Raw genomic sequence first — 15,923 nt, 5'->3', positions numbered from 1 at the left:
CATGGGACGTCTTAGGAAAGAGGGCGGAGCCCTGGGGCTGGTTGGCTGAGGTTGGGGCCTGCGAGGCGCGCCTGCGCGGCACAGCCCCGCACGTGTCGGAGCTGGAAGCCGAGGTTGGGGCTGGAGGTTCTGGAGAATGGAAGCCGTGATGGAGGCTCAGAGCCCGTTGGCCGAGGACGGCTTCAGCCAGGTCACCCGCAAAGGTGGCCGGCGGGCGAAGAAACGGCAGGCCGGGCAGCCGTCCACGCTGGAGGAGGGAGGCGACGCGACCTCCATGGACACCGAGGAGGCCCGACCCGCAAAGAGGCCCGTCTTCCCGCCCCTCTCCGGGGACGGGTTCCTGGTACTGGCGGGGACCGAGGAACAGGAACGGGGCTGGGACCAGAGACGGGTCGGGCCGGTGGCCTGTGGGTGATGTTGACGCTTCTTCTGGAGTGAATCTCAGAGGGGCGACTCTCCTGGTGTTTAATCTGTCCAGTTAAAGGAGTCTTTTTGAGGATCAGTTGTCGTTTTACAGCTTTACCCTCATTCTTTTAGACAACTGCTGAGTTGTGTTTTCTTTTGTCATAGAGTGGGAAAGAAGAAACCAGGAAAATTCCAGTCCCAGCTAACAGATACACGCCATTAAAAGAGAACTGGCTGAAGATATTTACTCCTATTGTGGAGCATTTGGGACTTCAGATACGCTTTAACTTGAAATCGAGGAATGTTGAAATCAGAGTAAGGAGAATATTAACCACTTTAAAATATGCTGAGGTTTTTCTGTCCTAGAAAGAAAGAACAGACTTTCTAGGAATTCTTGATGGGACTTACCTTGTTGAATGAGTTTCTTTCGGTTTAACCTGAAATTATACTAAAATACCAGCTGCGTCTCAGCACATTTTTCAGTGTTCTGTGTTGATTGATTAAAGAGTTAATAATAAAGAGGTTATCGTAAACAGAAGTATGTAAATGAGCAGCCGAAGTACTCGCTGCTGTACACTATATTTTAGTGTTACTTTTTTAGGAAAAAACAAGTTTTGAGAGTAAGTGTAAATTATGTAAAAATATTTATTTATTCCATGATGTCAGTCTAGGAGGTGGACAATTAAAATTAGTAGACTTTGGGGTTTTTTCCTATGGGTTCCAATTTTGCATCAGAATCAGTGACCAAAATTAATTATATCTTCCATTTTAAGGATTCATTATCAGGGCTGTTATAGACTCATCTCTGTTGAGGGATTAGAATAATGAAGCAAAGCAGTGAGGCACTGTCTTAAATAGTTGGCAGAGTTTAAAATACAGAACTTGACAGAATTTCTCTTTGTTCTCACTGTCAGTTTCATTTAGGTTTTTATGGTTTTCTGCCAGAACTTCTTGTTTGCTTATAAGTTTGCTTTCTTTAATCTCTTCAAATCTCATTTCGCTTCTCTATTCTCTTTGCCAGAGCCAGATTAATTTTCTCAGATCACACTGCTTTTATTGACATCTTGATATCTTCAGTTATTTCTGAAAGATAGAAGTATTTGAATTTGCCTTTGAAGTAGGAGTCTCATTCCCAAGTCCTCTTACCATTGCTTTGAACATTTTTCTTGTCCCTCCTTTTGGATGGATTTGCTCTGTGAAGACCTTCTCCTCCCTACTTCCTTTTCCTCCCTACATCAATTTCATCATCTTTTAGAGTCTAGCTCAAGTTCTTTCTCCTTTACCGTCAGTCCAGTTTTCAGTCTAGTCTTCAGGGCTTAAACTTATGTTTTGCTGATTGATAAAAGGCTTAGTAAAGAAGTTGTCAGAATCTCTTGATTATGTATTGCAGCACCATCAGTTTGGACTCCTCTGACATTTGTCGATACTGCTTTGTGCCAGACACATAGTGGTGCTTTGCCAGGTACTACATCATTTTGGTCTTGAGAACAGCCCTGTGAGGTAGATAACATACCCCATCTAATAGATAACTGGCCAAGGAGTGTCTTGGGCAAAGTCATCAGTGCTCGTAGGGACCTCTCAGGCTCTTCTGTTCCAATTTATTTTACAGATGAGGAAACTTAAGACTTAGAGCATTCATGAGACTTGCCTAAGGTCACATATGGAATTGGGACTGGGATCTATAGTTTTAAATGTGATGTTACACAACCGTGCATGGTTTCAAAGTTGTCAAATAGGCAGTCGCCTCAACTCAATTGTGAGTCTGTGTGGGAGAGTAGAACTCATGGTTTTGGAATCAGATCCATGATCAGATTTTACTTTTTCATTTTGGTCCTTGAGTTTCCTCTAATGTAAAAGTATTTATCTTGCTTAAATTTAGGTTGACATGAAGATCAGAGCTATAGTGTGTCAAGCACCTGTGCAGTGCATCTCTTCCAGGGGTGGGCATTTTATGAAGAGCGCCTATTTCTATGATTATCGAATAAAATCTTTGAGGGCAGGATCATTGCTTAAACCATTCTTTGTAGTTAGTACTAGAGTTGTTGCTTTGGGAGGGAAACATCAGCACAGGAATGGTGGGTGGTTGAAGTCAGGAGGTTAGATCTGGACTCCCAGGGAGATGGCACTGAAGAAGAGGACCAGCTTGGATGGAAATGAACTAAGGATGGAGGTCCTTCAGAATGGGAGTGATTGGAGGAATCTTGCCAGTAGCTCCAGAGTCAGATCAGCCATGAAGTGCAGTCGGTCTTTCGACAGTGTTTGGGGGGAACTGCCCAGCCCTGGAGCTAGCAAAGTTTTGTTTTGAAAACTAAACACGGTATTTACATCACCAAAAACTGGGTCGCAGAGAATATATTGGGAAGGGTGATAGAGAATGAAGGAAATTACAATAATGGGAAAGGTCAGTCCTAGTAGTTTGCTAGAATGTTGCTCTTTTTATATCCAGCTATAATTTGTGCCTCTTACCCAACCTTTTTTTTTTTAAACAGACTTGTAAAGAAACCAAAGATGTTAGCGCTCTGACAAAAGCAGCTGATTTTGTAAAAGCCTTCATTCTTGGGTTTCAGGTGGAGGTGAGTAATTTCATGATATCCGAAATGGGGGCTCAGAAAATACTCCACATGAATGTTTTGATAGATTTGGGCATTTTTTTCTTTTTTAACTTGAGTGTTCTAAGTTTTACAGTTTATGAGTTAGCTTAACACTCACTCACTCACACAGGTAATGGATTGGAAGCATTTCACAGTATGTATTTCTGTATTGTAGGACGCACTTGCCCTTATTAGACTGGATGACCTCTTTCTGGAGTCCTTTGAAATTACAGATGGTGAGTGTCTGGTGGTCTTTTTGTATGAACTCCGGGATGGTACTTTTGTACTGCGGACTTTGTATTCTGCATGACTCTCAGCTTTCCAGTGGCATCAATTGAGCCATATTCTTAGCAGCTTTTTAAAAAATGCTTGTTTTGTGTCTTTTAGGAGGGAAATTTGGTTAATGATTAAACTTCCTATGGAAGTGGGTAATGCTGGAATGGCTTCCTTCCTGAGGTCTTGCTTTTCTCATTTAGTTAAACCTTTAAAGGGAGACCACCTGTCCAGGGCAATAGGCAGAATTGCTGGCAAAGGAGGAAAAACCAAATTCACCATTGAGAACGTGACCCGGACGCGGATAGTTTTAGCTGACGTGTAAGTATGTGATCTTGAGAAAACTATTGTCATAATTTACATTTGGTCTTTTGCTGGTTTCAAGAAGTGATTAAGATTGTATTTATGCATGACGTAACCCCTAAATCCTTGTGAGGATATGCTTTTGACTGAACAGTTACCTACTCTGAGAGCAGATTTAGTTGAGAAAAATCTTAGATGTTATAGCTTTTTTCTCAATTTGCAATGAAGGAAATGTTGAGAATCACTGTTAAGTTACATGACAGGAATATTTAAATAGTATCACGGGAGCCTATTAAATCAGTAGAGGAGAGCAAGAAGTATTCGTGTTCAGTGCCATCATGAGTCTTTAAAAAAAGAGAATAGGCTTATGGACATGGGGAGAGGGGAGGAGAGGGTGAGATGTATGGAAAAAGTAACAGGGAAACTTACATTGCCATATGTAAAAGCGATAGCCAATGGGAATTTGCTGTATGGCTCAGGAGACTAACAGGGGCTCTGTATCATCCTAGAGGTGTGAGACGGGGGGGAGGTTTAAAAGGGAGGGGATATATATATACCTGTGGCTGATTGCTGTTGAGGTTTGACAGAAAACAACAAAATTCTGTAAGGCAATTATCCTTCAATAAAAAAATAAAGAAAAACATAAATGTACATATACACATGTGCATGCATGAATATATAAAGGCCTTTCATAAAGGGAAGATGAGTGTTGCACATTGTTGGGAAAACTACAGAGCAGTTATATATGAACATCAATAAGATGATATGGGCTTAAAATAAGGGTGCAGGAAGTCAAGCTGGGATTACCCGTCTCTGCCTGCGGGTGCAGCCGCTCCGTTACCAGCTTGGGGTTACTGGCAGATGGCGCAGAGATTATACAGTGCCGAGAAGTTGGGAGACGGAGCAGTTGACTGTGAGGAGGAGGGACCTGCCTGCTATTAAACCCAGAAATAATTTTATTTAAACTCATCTCATCTTTGCTCTGAGCTGAGGGGCTTACTATTATTTTCAAATCTAAATTTTAGACTTTTTTATACTTAAATAGAAAACTTAACACCGCACTGGGGCCCTGTTTACCTGAAGGTAAGTGTGTTACAGCGTTGACCTTTCATGATTTGAGCCTGGAAATGGGGCTCCAGTCATGGGAAAAGCTCTCTTGAACTAGAAATTTCAATAATTTTGAAATGTGTTTCATACTTTAAAATATCATATACAGTCCTAATAGTTTCTTAATTTAGAAGTTTTAAAATGTAACTGATTTGCTGTAATTCTAATTATTTTTAGTACATTATATTGAGTTTATAGTTTATAAATGTTTAAGCTTCCCTCAAAACTTAGTCGGTAAAGAATTTGCCTGCAATGCAGGAGACCTCGGTTTGCTTCCTGGGCTGGGAAGATTCCCTGGAGGAGGAAATGGCAACCCACTACAGTATTCTTGCCTAGAGAATCCCTTGGACAGAGGAGCCTTTTAAGGCTTGGTTTAAAATTTCCTTGTCAAATTCATTTTTTAAACAGCTGTATTACAGTATGATTTTCATTCAGTTAAAGTCACTTGTTTTAGGTATGTAATTCAGTGAGATTCTGGCAAATACTCTATATAGTCCTGTGATCCCTCCACACTCAGCTGTGTCACCCCAAAAGTTCCCTGTGCATCTTTTCAGCCCCTCCCACTTCCCAGGCGGTCACTCATCTCCTTTCTGTCACTAGGGTTTTGCCTTTTCTTGAAATTCACATAGGTAAAAGTACACAGTATGTAATCTTTAGTGCATGATTTCTTTTAGATAGCATGTGGTTTCAAGTTTCTCAAGTTTGTTGGTGGTTAGCAGTAGGTTTTTTTCCAGTGCCAATTACCAGCAAAGAGATGTCTTGTCCTGCAGTTTTTACTGTAGGTAGGCTAATTGGAAACCCATGTGTTCAGCAACTCATGTTAATTATGATAATAGCCATAAGATGGACTGTTAGCACCCGTAAATGTTCTTTTTCATGAGTTGCTGAAAACCTGGCAGAGTAGAATGTAAACACGATATAAAACTAACATCCATTTGTTCTAGATACATTCGGTATATCGAATGGGAAAGAATGTTGCCTATGTCTGGAGACCTACATACATCCCATTCCAACTACTGCCCTGAAGCTTTGGCTGTTTTAGTAGCTAAACTACTCACCCTTTATGTGTTTTTGCTTCTCTGTTTCCTCATCTTTCATGCCTGACTTTTATAGAATTTTATTTTTATCAAAGTTATATATGCACATACTTAAACTTGCCACTGTCTACTTCCATTTCCACCTCCTCTGAGGAAGGAAATTTGAAGTCTTCAGATAGAGCTCTTTTAGCTAAATTTTAAATGTTATTTATCTCTGTATTTCCAAATATCTCTATATACCAGCTTCATTTTTTTTTCCCCAGATTCACTGTTGATCTTCTGTGAAAGACGAGACTTGTACTTTTTCATCCCCCACCTCGTCTCCACCCTGTCAGCCTTTTAGCAGGCCAGTGCTTGCCTCCCCCTGTATCCTGTGGCTTTTGTTCAGTTCATGCTCAGTACTGTCTGAGGATGAAGTTGGTACTGGGGTGTTAACAGCTGACCAGACAGTATACTGTGTTTATCTGTCCTTTGCACCTCTGTTGTCACATGAAGAAATAATTCTTAATGTGTCTCTATGCTTCCTCAGTGTCGTCGTGACTAGAAAGCTATCCTTGTATCTCCTCTTAGTGGACTCAGACACATCAGACATTCTAGAAGTCTCTTCTGGAGATTTCTGTTCCCAAAGCACTGTTCCCTTCTGCCTGGCACACAGCTGCCATCCTGGCTCCGTTCACCATTGCCCCTTGGCGCCTCTGGTGTTTGAGCCCCTCGGTTCTGGGATTCTTTGTCCTGCTTTGTTTTGGTGGCACAGATGGTCCTGGAGCTGGCTTAGCCTAGGAAGGACATCTGGTGAGACCTGGTTTTGAAGATGTCTTCCACTCTGCTGTGAATCATTTTCATGCAGAGCTGCTTCTAGTAACTTCATCTTCTAATCTTTGTATTCAGTATTTTCTTAATATCCTGTCCTTGATTCATGAGTGAGTGAAAAGTGCTTTTCTCATCTCACTAGTTTTCTTTTCTCCCTGCAGAAGTTTCTGTACCTCTTTCTTCGCCTGCTGATCATGCCACCTACTCTTTTGTATTAGATGCTTTCCTCGGGTTCTGATTCCTTGTAGTGAGAGCGTCCTGTGTAAAAGTGGGACCATAAAGAACAGACTAGAAACCTTGAGCTCGGCGTGCTTGGGAGTGGGGGTGGGGGAGACTGGTGGACTGTTGGCTTCACTTGGGTGATTGCCAGGTTGTTCCTTTGGGGAAGCCCTGATGTCGGTATCCTTAGTCTTTCCCATGGAGGCCAGTTTCCCCTGAGAAGTATCCTCCAGTCCCTCTGAGACAAAGGTCTGGAGCCCAGTTACGGAAGCCAGTTGTCGTTCACTGTGCCGACGTTCACATGGCCTTGCCTCCGCTCTGCTCACAGTCTTCCTACTTCTGCTGGGCCCGGTGCCCCTGGTCGAGACCCCAAGTCTCTCGACTTCTATGAGCAGCTTACCACCTTCATTTTACTGGGGTAAAAGAAAAGGTAATTGGGTGGTTGCCTGTTGCCTAGAGTGGGGAAGAAAACCTGGGGAGCATCTTGAACTGACTTTAACTTGTTCTCTTGTTTTTAGCCTCCATTTTACTCAAGTTTCAGAAATGCCTGAGCCTGTGGTGTGAAGAGGGTTCTGCTTTGGGAGAGGGTTCTTCCCCTGTAGATTTTGGCATCAGTTTCCTAAATTTACTGGTATTTTGGAAGATGAGCTCAAAAAAGTAAAATGCTATAATATCAGTCTAATTGGAGCCATTCAGCAAGGAATCCACAGTAAAAGGGGTCTGGATAATCCTCAGTGATGAAGAAATTTAGATCATTTTTAGAAATATTTGCATTTGAAATCCAAATATATTTTAACTAAGTGTAGTCTCTGCATCTGATCTCAGTTCTGCCAGGGTGTCATCTTGGACAGGTGTTGTGATTTCTCACAAACTTCTTTCTCATCTGTAATGTGGGAATAACTTCTGTCTAATAAAGCTTGTGTGAGGATTAAATGATGAGAACATGTATATAAAGCATTAGTGTGTGCAGAGTACTGAATGGAGGGAAGCCATTATTCACCAAGAATCTTGAAGAACTTAGGTTTTAATTCACTTACCATAAAATCCTTCCTTTCAGAGTGGATGGTAGTATATTTACAGTGTTGGGCAACCATCACCACCACCTTTATTTAGGAATCCATCTGTCATCTTTCCAGAGTTTCTGTATCATGGAACTTAGTTAAGGAAGTGCTTTTTGTGGCTAACCTGTCTCACTTTATCTCTTGCAGGAAAGTTCACATCCTTGGTTCTTTTCAAAACATCAAGATGGCAAGAACCGCCATTTGCAACCTCATTCTGGGTAACCACAGTCTCTTCCTCTGCTGTTTTCTCTGAAGGAATAGAGAATTTAGAAACTCAGATCACATTGCATCTCACTTTAGGGTCCAGTTGATAAAGGTAGCAGGCAGAAACTCTTGGGGGTTGGCAAGTGTTGGCCCAGAGAGGAAGCGGGAATATTTTTGCTTGGATTCCATCTGTGAGCCCAAGAGAAAGGGCTTATTGGATCACGTTGCTTACATCATGGCTGTGTCCCCCTGAGGAGATGCACTGGGAACCCTTGCAGAGTAGCAGGGGGCAGTGTTTTCGGTTCAGCCAAAAGGGAGCTGCTGATTAGCATCAGTCGTCTTAATTACCCACTTGGTTCCATCTTCAGACCACGAAGTACTGTCGCTTGTGGTCAGAGATGCAGGCTGTAGAGCTTGCTGGGGATTCACATGGAATTCACTCCGGTGTCCAGATCTGGGGCTTCCCAGGTGGAGCTAGTGGTAAAGAACCCGCCTCCCAATGCAGGAGATAGTAGCGATGCGGGTTTAGTCCCTGGGTTTGGAAGATCCCCTGGAGGAGGGCATGGTAGCCCACTCCAGTATTCTAGCCTGGAGAATCCCATGGACAGAGGAGCCTGGTGGGCTACAGTCCATGGAGTCACAAATGAAGTGACTTAGTACGCATGCCCAGGTCTGACTGACCAGCTGCTTTTTGAAATACTTTGACAACCTGGTATCTTTGGCACTTAGGATTTAAAAAGTTTTGGGAGAGTATTTATATGGTTTCCTTTATGGCTCTTTTGTTTTATAAGGAGGATCCAGTGGGAAAATGTCCTATGCAGTGTTGCAGGTGGTTGTCCATGTAGCATCTATATGTATATTTGTGAAGGCAAGCATTTCTATTTTCTCCTGCAGGAAATCCTCCATCAAAGGTTTATGGCAATATTCGAGCTGTGGCTAGCAGAGCAGCAGACCGATTCTGATTTCGCATCAAGGACTTTTAATCTTTGATCTCTATAGAGAAAAAGACTTTACTTCTCCACGTTTACTTCTACATGTGGTCACTGGACACCATATGAAGAACTTTTCAGTCATGGGTACCATTATTACACTAGCACATTAAGTATAATTTATCATTGTTTCCATTTTAAATCACATGTAGCAGGTTTGCATAGTTTATAATCCTCTTATTTGGGGGGGCACCTCTTATTTTAAGCAACAGTTCTTTATTTTCTGAGTTTTTTATTTATAAATTTATAATGTTTTCTAAATTTGTAAACATTTCTTCTCTGTCAGTTGTAATTAAAAGAATTATCTCAGAAAATCTGAGTTGTGACCCTTAAATAGTGAGTGGTGTGTGAATATTTTCGACCCAGGTCATAAACAGCAGTTTGAATATACCCTGTGAAATAAGAAAAGACTAATCTTTGTACCTATTTTTGCAGTTTGTAAAAATAAGTGTTCAATAAAAGCAGTCAGACCTTACCAGTATTGGCTATGTTTCTTCTAAGGAGTAAGGTGAAATGTAATAAAAGAGAATTTTTACCCCTAAGAAAACAACTATATTCTGCAAATGTAATAAAGTTTTAACAAGCATCTACCTGTGTGTTTTTTGATTCATGTTATGCATTTTTTTTAATGAAAGGAACTCACTTCATTAAATTGTGACTGTGATAGTATTCTCTTGTATATTATCTCCACAACCCTTGACCAAAACTTTAATTAGAAAGTACATGTAAGAACTAGAAAAAGTATTAAGTATTGTTATTAAGAGTTCTGTTATATATGCCACTGTCCCGAACTAGCCTGTACACTGCATTGGGATTAGATGTACTTAGTATTAACGGTGGGAATCCAGTGGGAGATGACTAGAAATGTCCCAGCAATATTTTTTTTTACCCTTTGGCAGCACAGCAGCATGGACAGAGTATGTGTGATGCCATATTACTCCTATGTTTTTGAAAAGTCGGAATTTGGCACTTAATTATTCTAGTCTACACAGACTCCAGCAGGTACTTGCCTACTCCCCATGCCTTGTCTAGGAAATCAGATACAAAACTGTGACCACTGAGGGTGTACTTTTCTGAGGTATGGGTCCAGTTTTCAGAGCGCTTGGACTGAAATGAACCATTGCTTGGTAACCATAAACATTTTATGTTGAATTTTTTAAAAAAGCATAATTTTGATTGGGAAAACACAGGTTCTCTATGCTAAAGTGATCTTTTGGTATTTGCATTTCCTTTTGAAGGTTTCTTACATAGTTAGAATTATCAGTAATAAGAGAGCAAATGTATTTCTCTGGCAGTTGCTAAAATCTGCGATACTGTTGAACCTTCCCTGATCAAGCATCCCTGCCCAATGGGGAATTAGTACTGCTTGGGGCTTTAAAGAGAAACAAAATGTTAGAGGCATGTGTGCTCAAGTTGTGTTGGACTCTGTGACCTCATGGGCTTGGACTATAGCCCGCCAGACTCCTGTTCCTGGAATTTTCCAGGCAAGAATACTGGAGCAGGTTGCTATTTCCTACTCCAAGCTCAGTTCAGTTCAGTTGCTCAGTCATGTCCGACTCTTGACCCCATGAACTGCAGCACACCAGGCATCCCTGTCCATCACCAACTGCCGCGAGTCAACCCAAACCCATGTCCATTGAGTCAGTGATGCCATCCAACCATCTCATCCTCTGTCGTCCCCTTCTGCCTTCAATCTTTTCCAACATCAGGGTCTTCTCAAATGAGTCAGCTCTTCACATCCGGTGGCCAAAGTATTGGAGTTTCAGCTTCAACATCAGTCCTTCCAATGAATATTCAGGGCTGATTTCCTTTAGGATGGACTGGTTGGATCTCCTTGCAGTCAAGGGACTCTCAAGAGTCTTCTCCAACACCACAGTTCAAAAGCATCAATTCTCTGGCGCTCAGCTTTCTTCACAGTCCAACTCTCACATCCATACATGACCAGTGGAAAAACCCGTAGCCTTGACTAGATGGACTTTTGTTGACAAAGTAATGTCTCTGCTTTTTAATATGCTGTTTAGGTTGGTCATAACTTTCCTTCCAAGGAGTAAGCATCTTTCAATTTCATGGCTGCAATCACCATCTACAGTGATTTTGGCACCCAAAAAAATAGCCACTGTTTCCCCATCTATTTGCCATAAAGTGGTGGGACCGGATGCCATGATACTAAGTTTTCTGAATGTTGAGCCTTAAGCCAACTTTTTCACTCTTTCAGTTTCATCAAGAGGCTCTTTATTAGTCCTTCACTTTCTGCCGAGGCCTCTTCCCAATCCACGTCTCCTGCACTGGCAGGTGGATTCTTTACCTCTGTACCACCATCACCACCTTACCCATTCTTAGAATGGAACAGTGAAGAAATGTAATCAATTTGACTACATGATGGTGGTGATCTGGCAGTTCAAACCATTTCTTGAAATTCTCTAAGGCCTGGAGACTAATACTGAAAACCTTAGCCATGCTGATCCATATTTCTATGGTATCTATCATGCTATCCTGCTATTAGTTTAGTGTCTGCCTCCCACCCTAAAGCCTCTGATCTTTCAATTCTCAGTATGTAGTACAATTTCTGATAACATCATGTAACAGTTTATTAACATATTAACTGCTGCAGTGGCTAGGAGTATTTTCTTACTCAGTGGCTGATAAGGGAAGAGACCTTGGTGTTTCCTCCTATTGTTCCAGCAGATTTGGACACCAGTTCTCATCCTATTTACAGAAGAAAGCTATGTTCATTGAGCCCTGGGGAAGAGATGTAACTTTCCTGATTTCAGAACCATGGGACAGCATGCTTAATGTTAGATGGTACTGAGTGATGATGAACATAACCATCCTATAACTTGCAAAATGCTTGTATTCTGCAAATGTCAATGACTTAATTTGGTGAAAGAATCCAGTATTATTCTGGAACACCAGTAATCTTGAGGCGGTTTGGGAGAACAAGGATTCACTATTGTGATCCACTTAGCTGTCAGATTTATGATGCTCAAGGGATTCTCTGGTGGCTTACCAGGAAAGAATCTGCTTGCAATGCAGGAGATGTGTGTTTGATCCTTGGGTGAGGAAGCTCCCCCAGAGAAGGAAATAGCAACCACTCTAGCATTCTTGCCTGGGCAATCCCATGGAAAGGTAAACAGTTCATTGGTTCACAAGACTGAGGCACACCTTAAGTGACTAAACCAACAGGGTTAGCTAAAGCTTGAAGTGGCAATGGACCTTAGCTTAATATGTGAGCTAATGTAATGAGAAATTTTTGAGTATATGGGAATCTTTGAAGATTAAGAATTGTTTCAAGACATATATGATGAGCTTGAACACCATTTCTTTCTAAGTCCTGGAGAGCATCCAGAAAAACCAAGATTCTTTTTCTACCATCTTGTCTACTCTTTTAAACTGTGGTAAATTATACATGATTCACCATTTAACCATTTGTACAGCTCAGTGACATTTAAGTTCCTTCTCCTCCAACCATCAACCACCTTTCACTTCCAGAACATTTATCTTCGCCATCTGACACTACCCATTCAACACCCAACTCCCTATCCTCACCTCCTCCCAGTCCTTGGCAACCACCATTGTACCTTCTGTCTTCATGAATTTGATGACTCCAGGAACTTGCATAAATAGAATACAGTATTTGTTCTTTCGGAACTGGCTCTTTTATCTTAGCATGTCTTCAAAATTCATCCATATTACATAGCATGTGTCAAAATTTCCTTCCCTTTATAACTGAATAATATCCCACATTTTTCTTATCCATTCGTCATTGATGTTTTGGTTGCTTTCAAGTTTTGGCTATTGTGAATAATACTGCTATGAATGTGGGTGCGCAAATACCTCTGCTAGTCCCTAGAACTTCTTGGGTTAAGTATCTAGAAGTGGTATTGCTGGGTCATACCAGGTTCAATCCCTGGGTTGAGAAGATCCCCTAGAGAAGGGAATGGCAAACCACTATTCTTGCCTGGACAGAGGAACCTGGCGAGCTACAGTCCATGGGATCGCAAGGTCAGACATGACTGAGCGACTAACACACACGGTTAATTGTTTGAATTTTTTGAACCATTATACCATTTTCCACCATTTGATGACTTCACCATTTGATATCCACACTAGCAATGCACAAGCATTCCAGCTACTCCATATCCTTACCAACACCTTTATTTTGCTAATGGCAATTATAATGAAGTAGTATCTTGTTTTTACTTGCATTTCCATAATGACTATCGATACTAAACATCTTTTCTTGTGGCACTATGTTATGTCCTCTGGAGAAGTATCCAAGTAAGTCGCCCATCTGTTAATCAGGTTCTTTGTTTCAAGAGTGTAGCTCTTCACATAGTCCAGCTAACAATCTCTTAGCTGATAGGTGATTTACAAGTCTTTTCTCCCATTCTGTAGATTGCTGTTTCACTTTTAAGTCATCTTTTCTACACTTAAGACCATCAGAACTAAGGAAAGAAAGGGAGACCTAGAGCTTAGATGTAACCTATTGATTTAAGCTTATCTAATCCATGGAGAGTCAGGGAACCCAGTGTTTAGTATCTCATAACTAGTGCATGCCTGACAATATAGGTGTTCTGGGTATAAAACACCAAGAGCCTATATTTCATCTGGGCCAGGTACATCATTTACCTGTCACAAGACTCTCAAGTGCTCATTATAGTGCAGGCATGGCATAGGAACCCTACAAAGTTGTTGAATGAATAAAAGTCCCAATACTAATGCTTACGAAGAGTAACAAAAGTACTGAATAGAACTTAATATCACAACCTGTAGAAACAAGGTGTTTCCTAATTCATTAAGTATTTATTGAGTAAACACTAAGAGCTAGGCAGAATCTATAGACAACCAGGTCTATCAGTGAACAAGGGACAGAAATCCCTACCCTTAGGGAGCTTTCATTCATGTTACTTGAATAACCAGGGAAGACAAATATAGAATGAATCAGATAAGAAGGGGTTAAATGTTATGGAAGAAGACTGGGGTAAAAGGAGAATCAGGTGTTATTAGTGTGTTTAAATGGTGGCCGGGAGAGTTCCTGTTGAATCACGTCGTGGCTAAACCCCTTAGAAGCGTTCCTTGTCGGGAAAGAGGGTGTCAAGGCCTCCAGAGGAGCAGGGAACCTGCAAGTAGAGGAAGGGTGACAGACTGCGTCCTACAGGTCATACTCACCTGTTTTCACCCAGTGACAAAGCAGACTGACTTATGGCTTAGAGTCAAAGATCAAACATCAACCTACAAGGTTTTTAAAAGACCTAAAAGAATGAACAAAGACTATCCAATGGTGCTAGTGGTAAAGAATCCACTTGCCAATGCAGGAGACACAAGAGAAGCAGGTTTGATCCCTGGGTCAGGAAGATCCCCTGGACAATGAAATGGCAACCCACTCCAGTATTCCTGCCTGGAAAATTCCATGGACAGAAGAGCCCGTTGGGCAAACAGTCCATGGGGTCACAAAAGAGTCCAATGCAACTGAGCACAAGCACACACTCACACAATGGCTGGGGAAGCCTAAAGACCACCACAAATACACTCAATCAAGGTTCAAATATTTTATTTTCTTATTCATACAGTATGAAGTTTCCTAAAGATCCCACAACATGATGTTTCATGCAGAAGAAAAACTAAACATTCAACATAAACCACCCCCCACCCACCCACCCACCCACACACACTAAAAAAAAAAAAGAGAAAAAACCCTCATTCCCCTGTAAGGAAATAATGTTTGCACTATTTTTCTGTAACGCCAGCCAAGATATGCACAAGCAAGAGAAATAGAAAGCATTTGCTAAAATATCTGTAACAAATACTTATGTACAAAAAATTCACAAAAGACGAGTTCCCCTCTTGAAGCAGAGCACATGGCAGTTGACACTGGGACAGATCAAACCACTGGCTGGGATGACAAGCCACGTACTGATCCAGAGGAAGAAAGTTACATGTGGAGATTTTCAGTTTGAACATTAACATTTCCAAAGTTTGGCAACATTATGTTTTAAAATTATGCAAATTATGTAAACAAGAGGTACATTTTAAATTGATCTACATGCAAAACTCCATGTCATGCAAGGACACCAAGCACCGGGATTTCTCTCACAGACAGAGCCCATGGCATGCAGCACTCAGCTGAAGGAACAGCGGTGGCAGGCGGCTGTGCCCAAATTAAGATGCTTTCAACCTTGATTCAACCTGCCCTTCCCCACTCAAGAGTATAAAACCAATTTCCTACAAAATCTATTACAGGGAAAGACTACAGCCCTACAAAGCTAACCAGAATGTTTTCTTCCAGCCAATAGTACCTTTGCAGAAAAGGGAAGGGATGATAATAACATCAATTGGCGGAGCGTGGTACACTACTTTTAAATCACACAAAGTATTAAGTTACCCGAGACGTCTTCGGGCAAAGGAAGAACACCATCATGCACTCTCTATGCCTTGTGGTAAAGAAATTAAAGAGGTATAAATTTGGATATAATTTTGCTCTTCTGTGACAAACAGTTTAATAAGGTTTCTCCCAGGTAAGTCATATATAAGTATATGTGGGTGTATAGATACACACATGCACATTAAACATCACCAGTTTTTAGATTAGCTGCAAGTCTTCTGAAACAGAGAAGGGAAAATTTATGGTTTAAAGGTAAGTTTAATGAGAATTGACCACCCATGTAATGAAACATAAACGGATATCCTGAGCTATTACATGATTATTTCTAGAACTCTTCATTAAGTCATGTCTGAGATCAAATCAGGATTGCCTCACATAGCTTCTGTCCTTTACGAATAAAATCACGACGAACTGACACTGACGCGGGGACACCTAATGAACGCAATGGCTCCTAGTTATGAAGTAACAGAATGAGGCGTGAGCTCTGTGCAGTGACTGCATGAACACAAGAACGAGCTCATGGCAGCAGCGCTGGACTCTAC

General features: G+C 41.3%; 1 protein-coding gene across 1 annotated transcript; it reads left to right on the top strand.

Moving 5' to 3' along the window:
• The first annotated feature begins 49 nt into the window (after positions 1-49).
• On the top strand, positions 50-9,585 carry PNO1 (partner of NOB1 homolog). The gene is made up of 7 exons (XM_061155169.1): positions 50-343; positions 571-720; positions 2,895-2,978; positions 3,172-3,232; positions 3,473-3,590; positions 7,954-8,024; positions 8,905-9,585. Exons 1-7 carry the CDS (start codon positions 137-139, stop codon positions 8,970-8,972), a joined length of 759 nt encoding a protein of 252 aa, XP_061011152.1. The 5' UTR covers positions 50-136; the 3' UTR covers positions 8,973-9,585.
• The last annotated feature ends 6,338 nt before the right edge of the window (positions 9,586-15,923 follow it).

Source organism: Dama dama, chromosome 11, assembly GCF_033118175.1.
Source record: "Dama dama isolate Ldn47 chromosome 11, ASM3311817v1, whole genome shotgun sequence".
Classification (NCBI taxonomy): Eukaryota; Metazoa; Chordata; class Mammalia; order Artiodactyla; family Cervidae; genus Dama; species Dama dama.
This window is presented reverse-complemented; position numbering and strand designations above follow the sequence as displayed.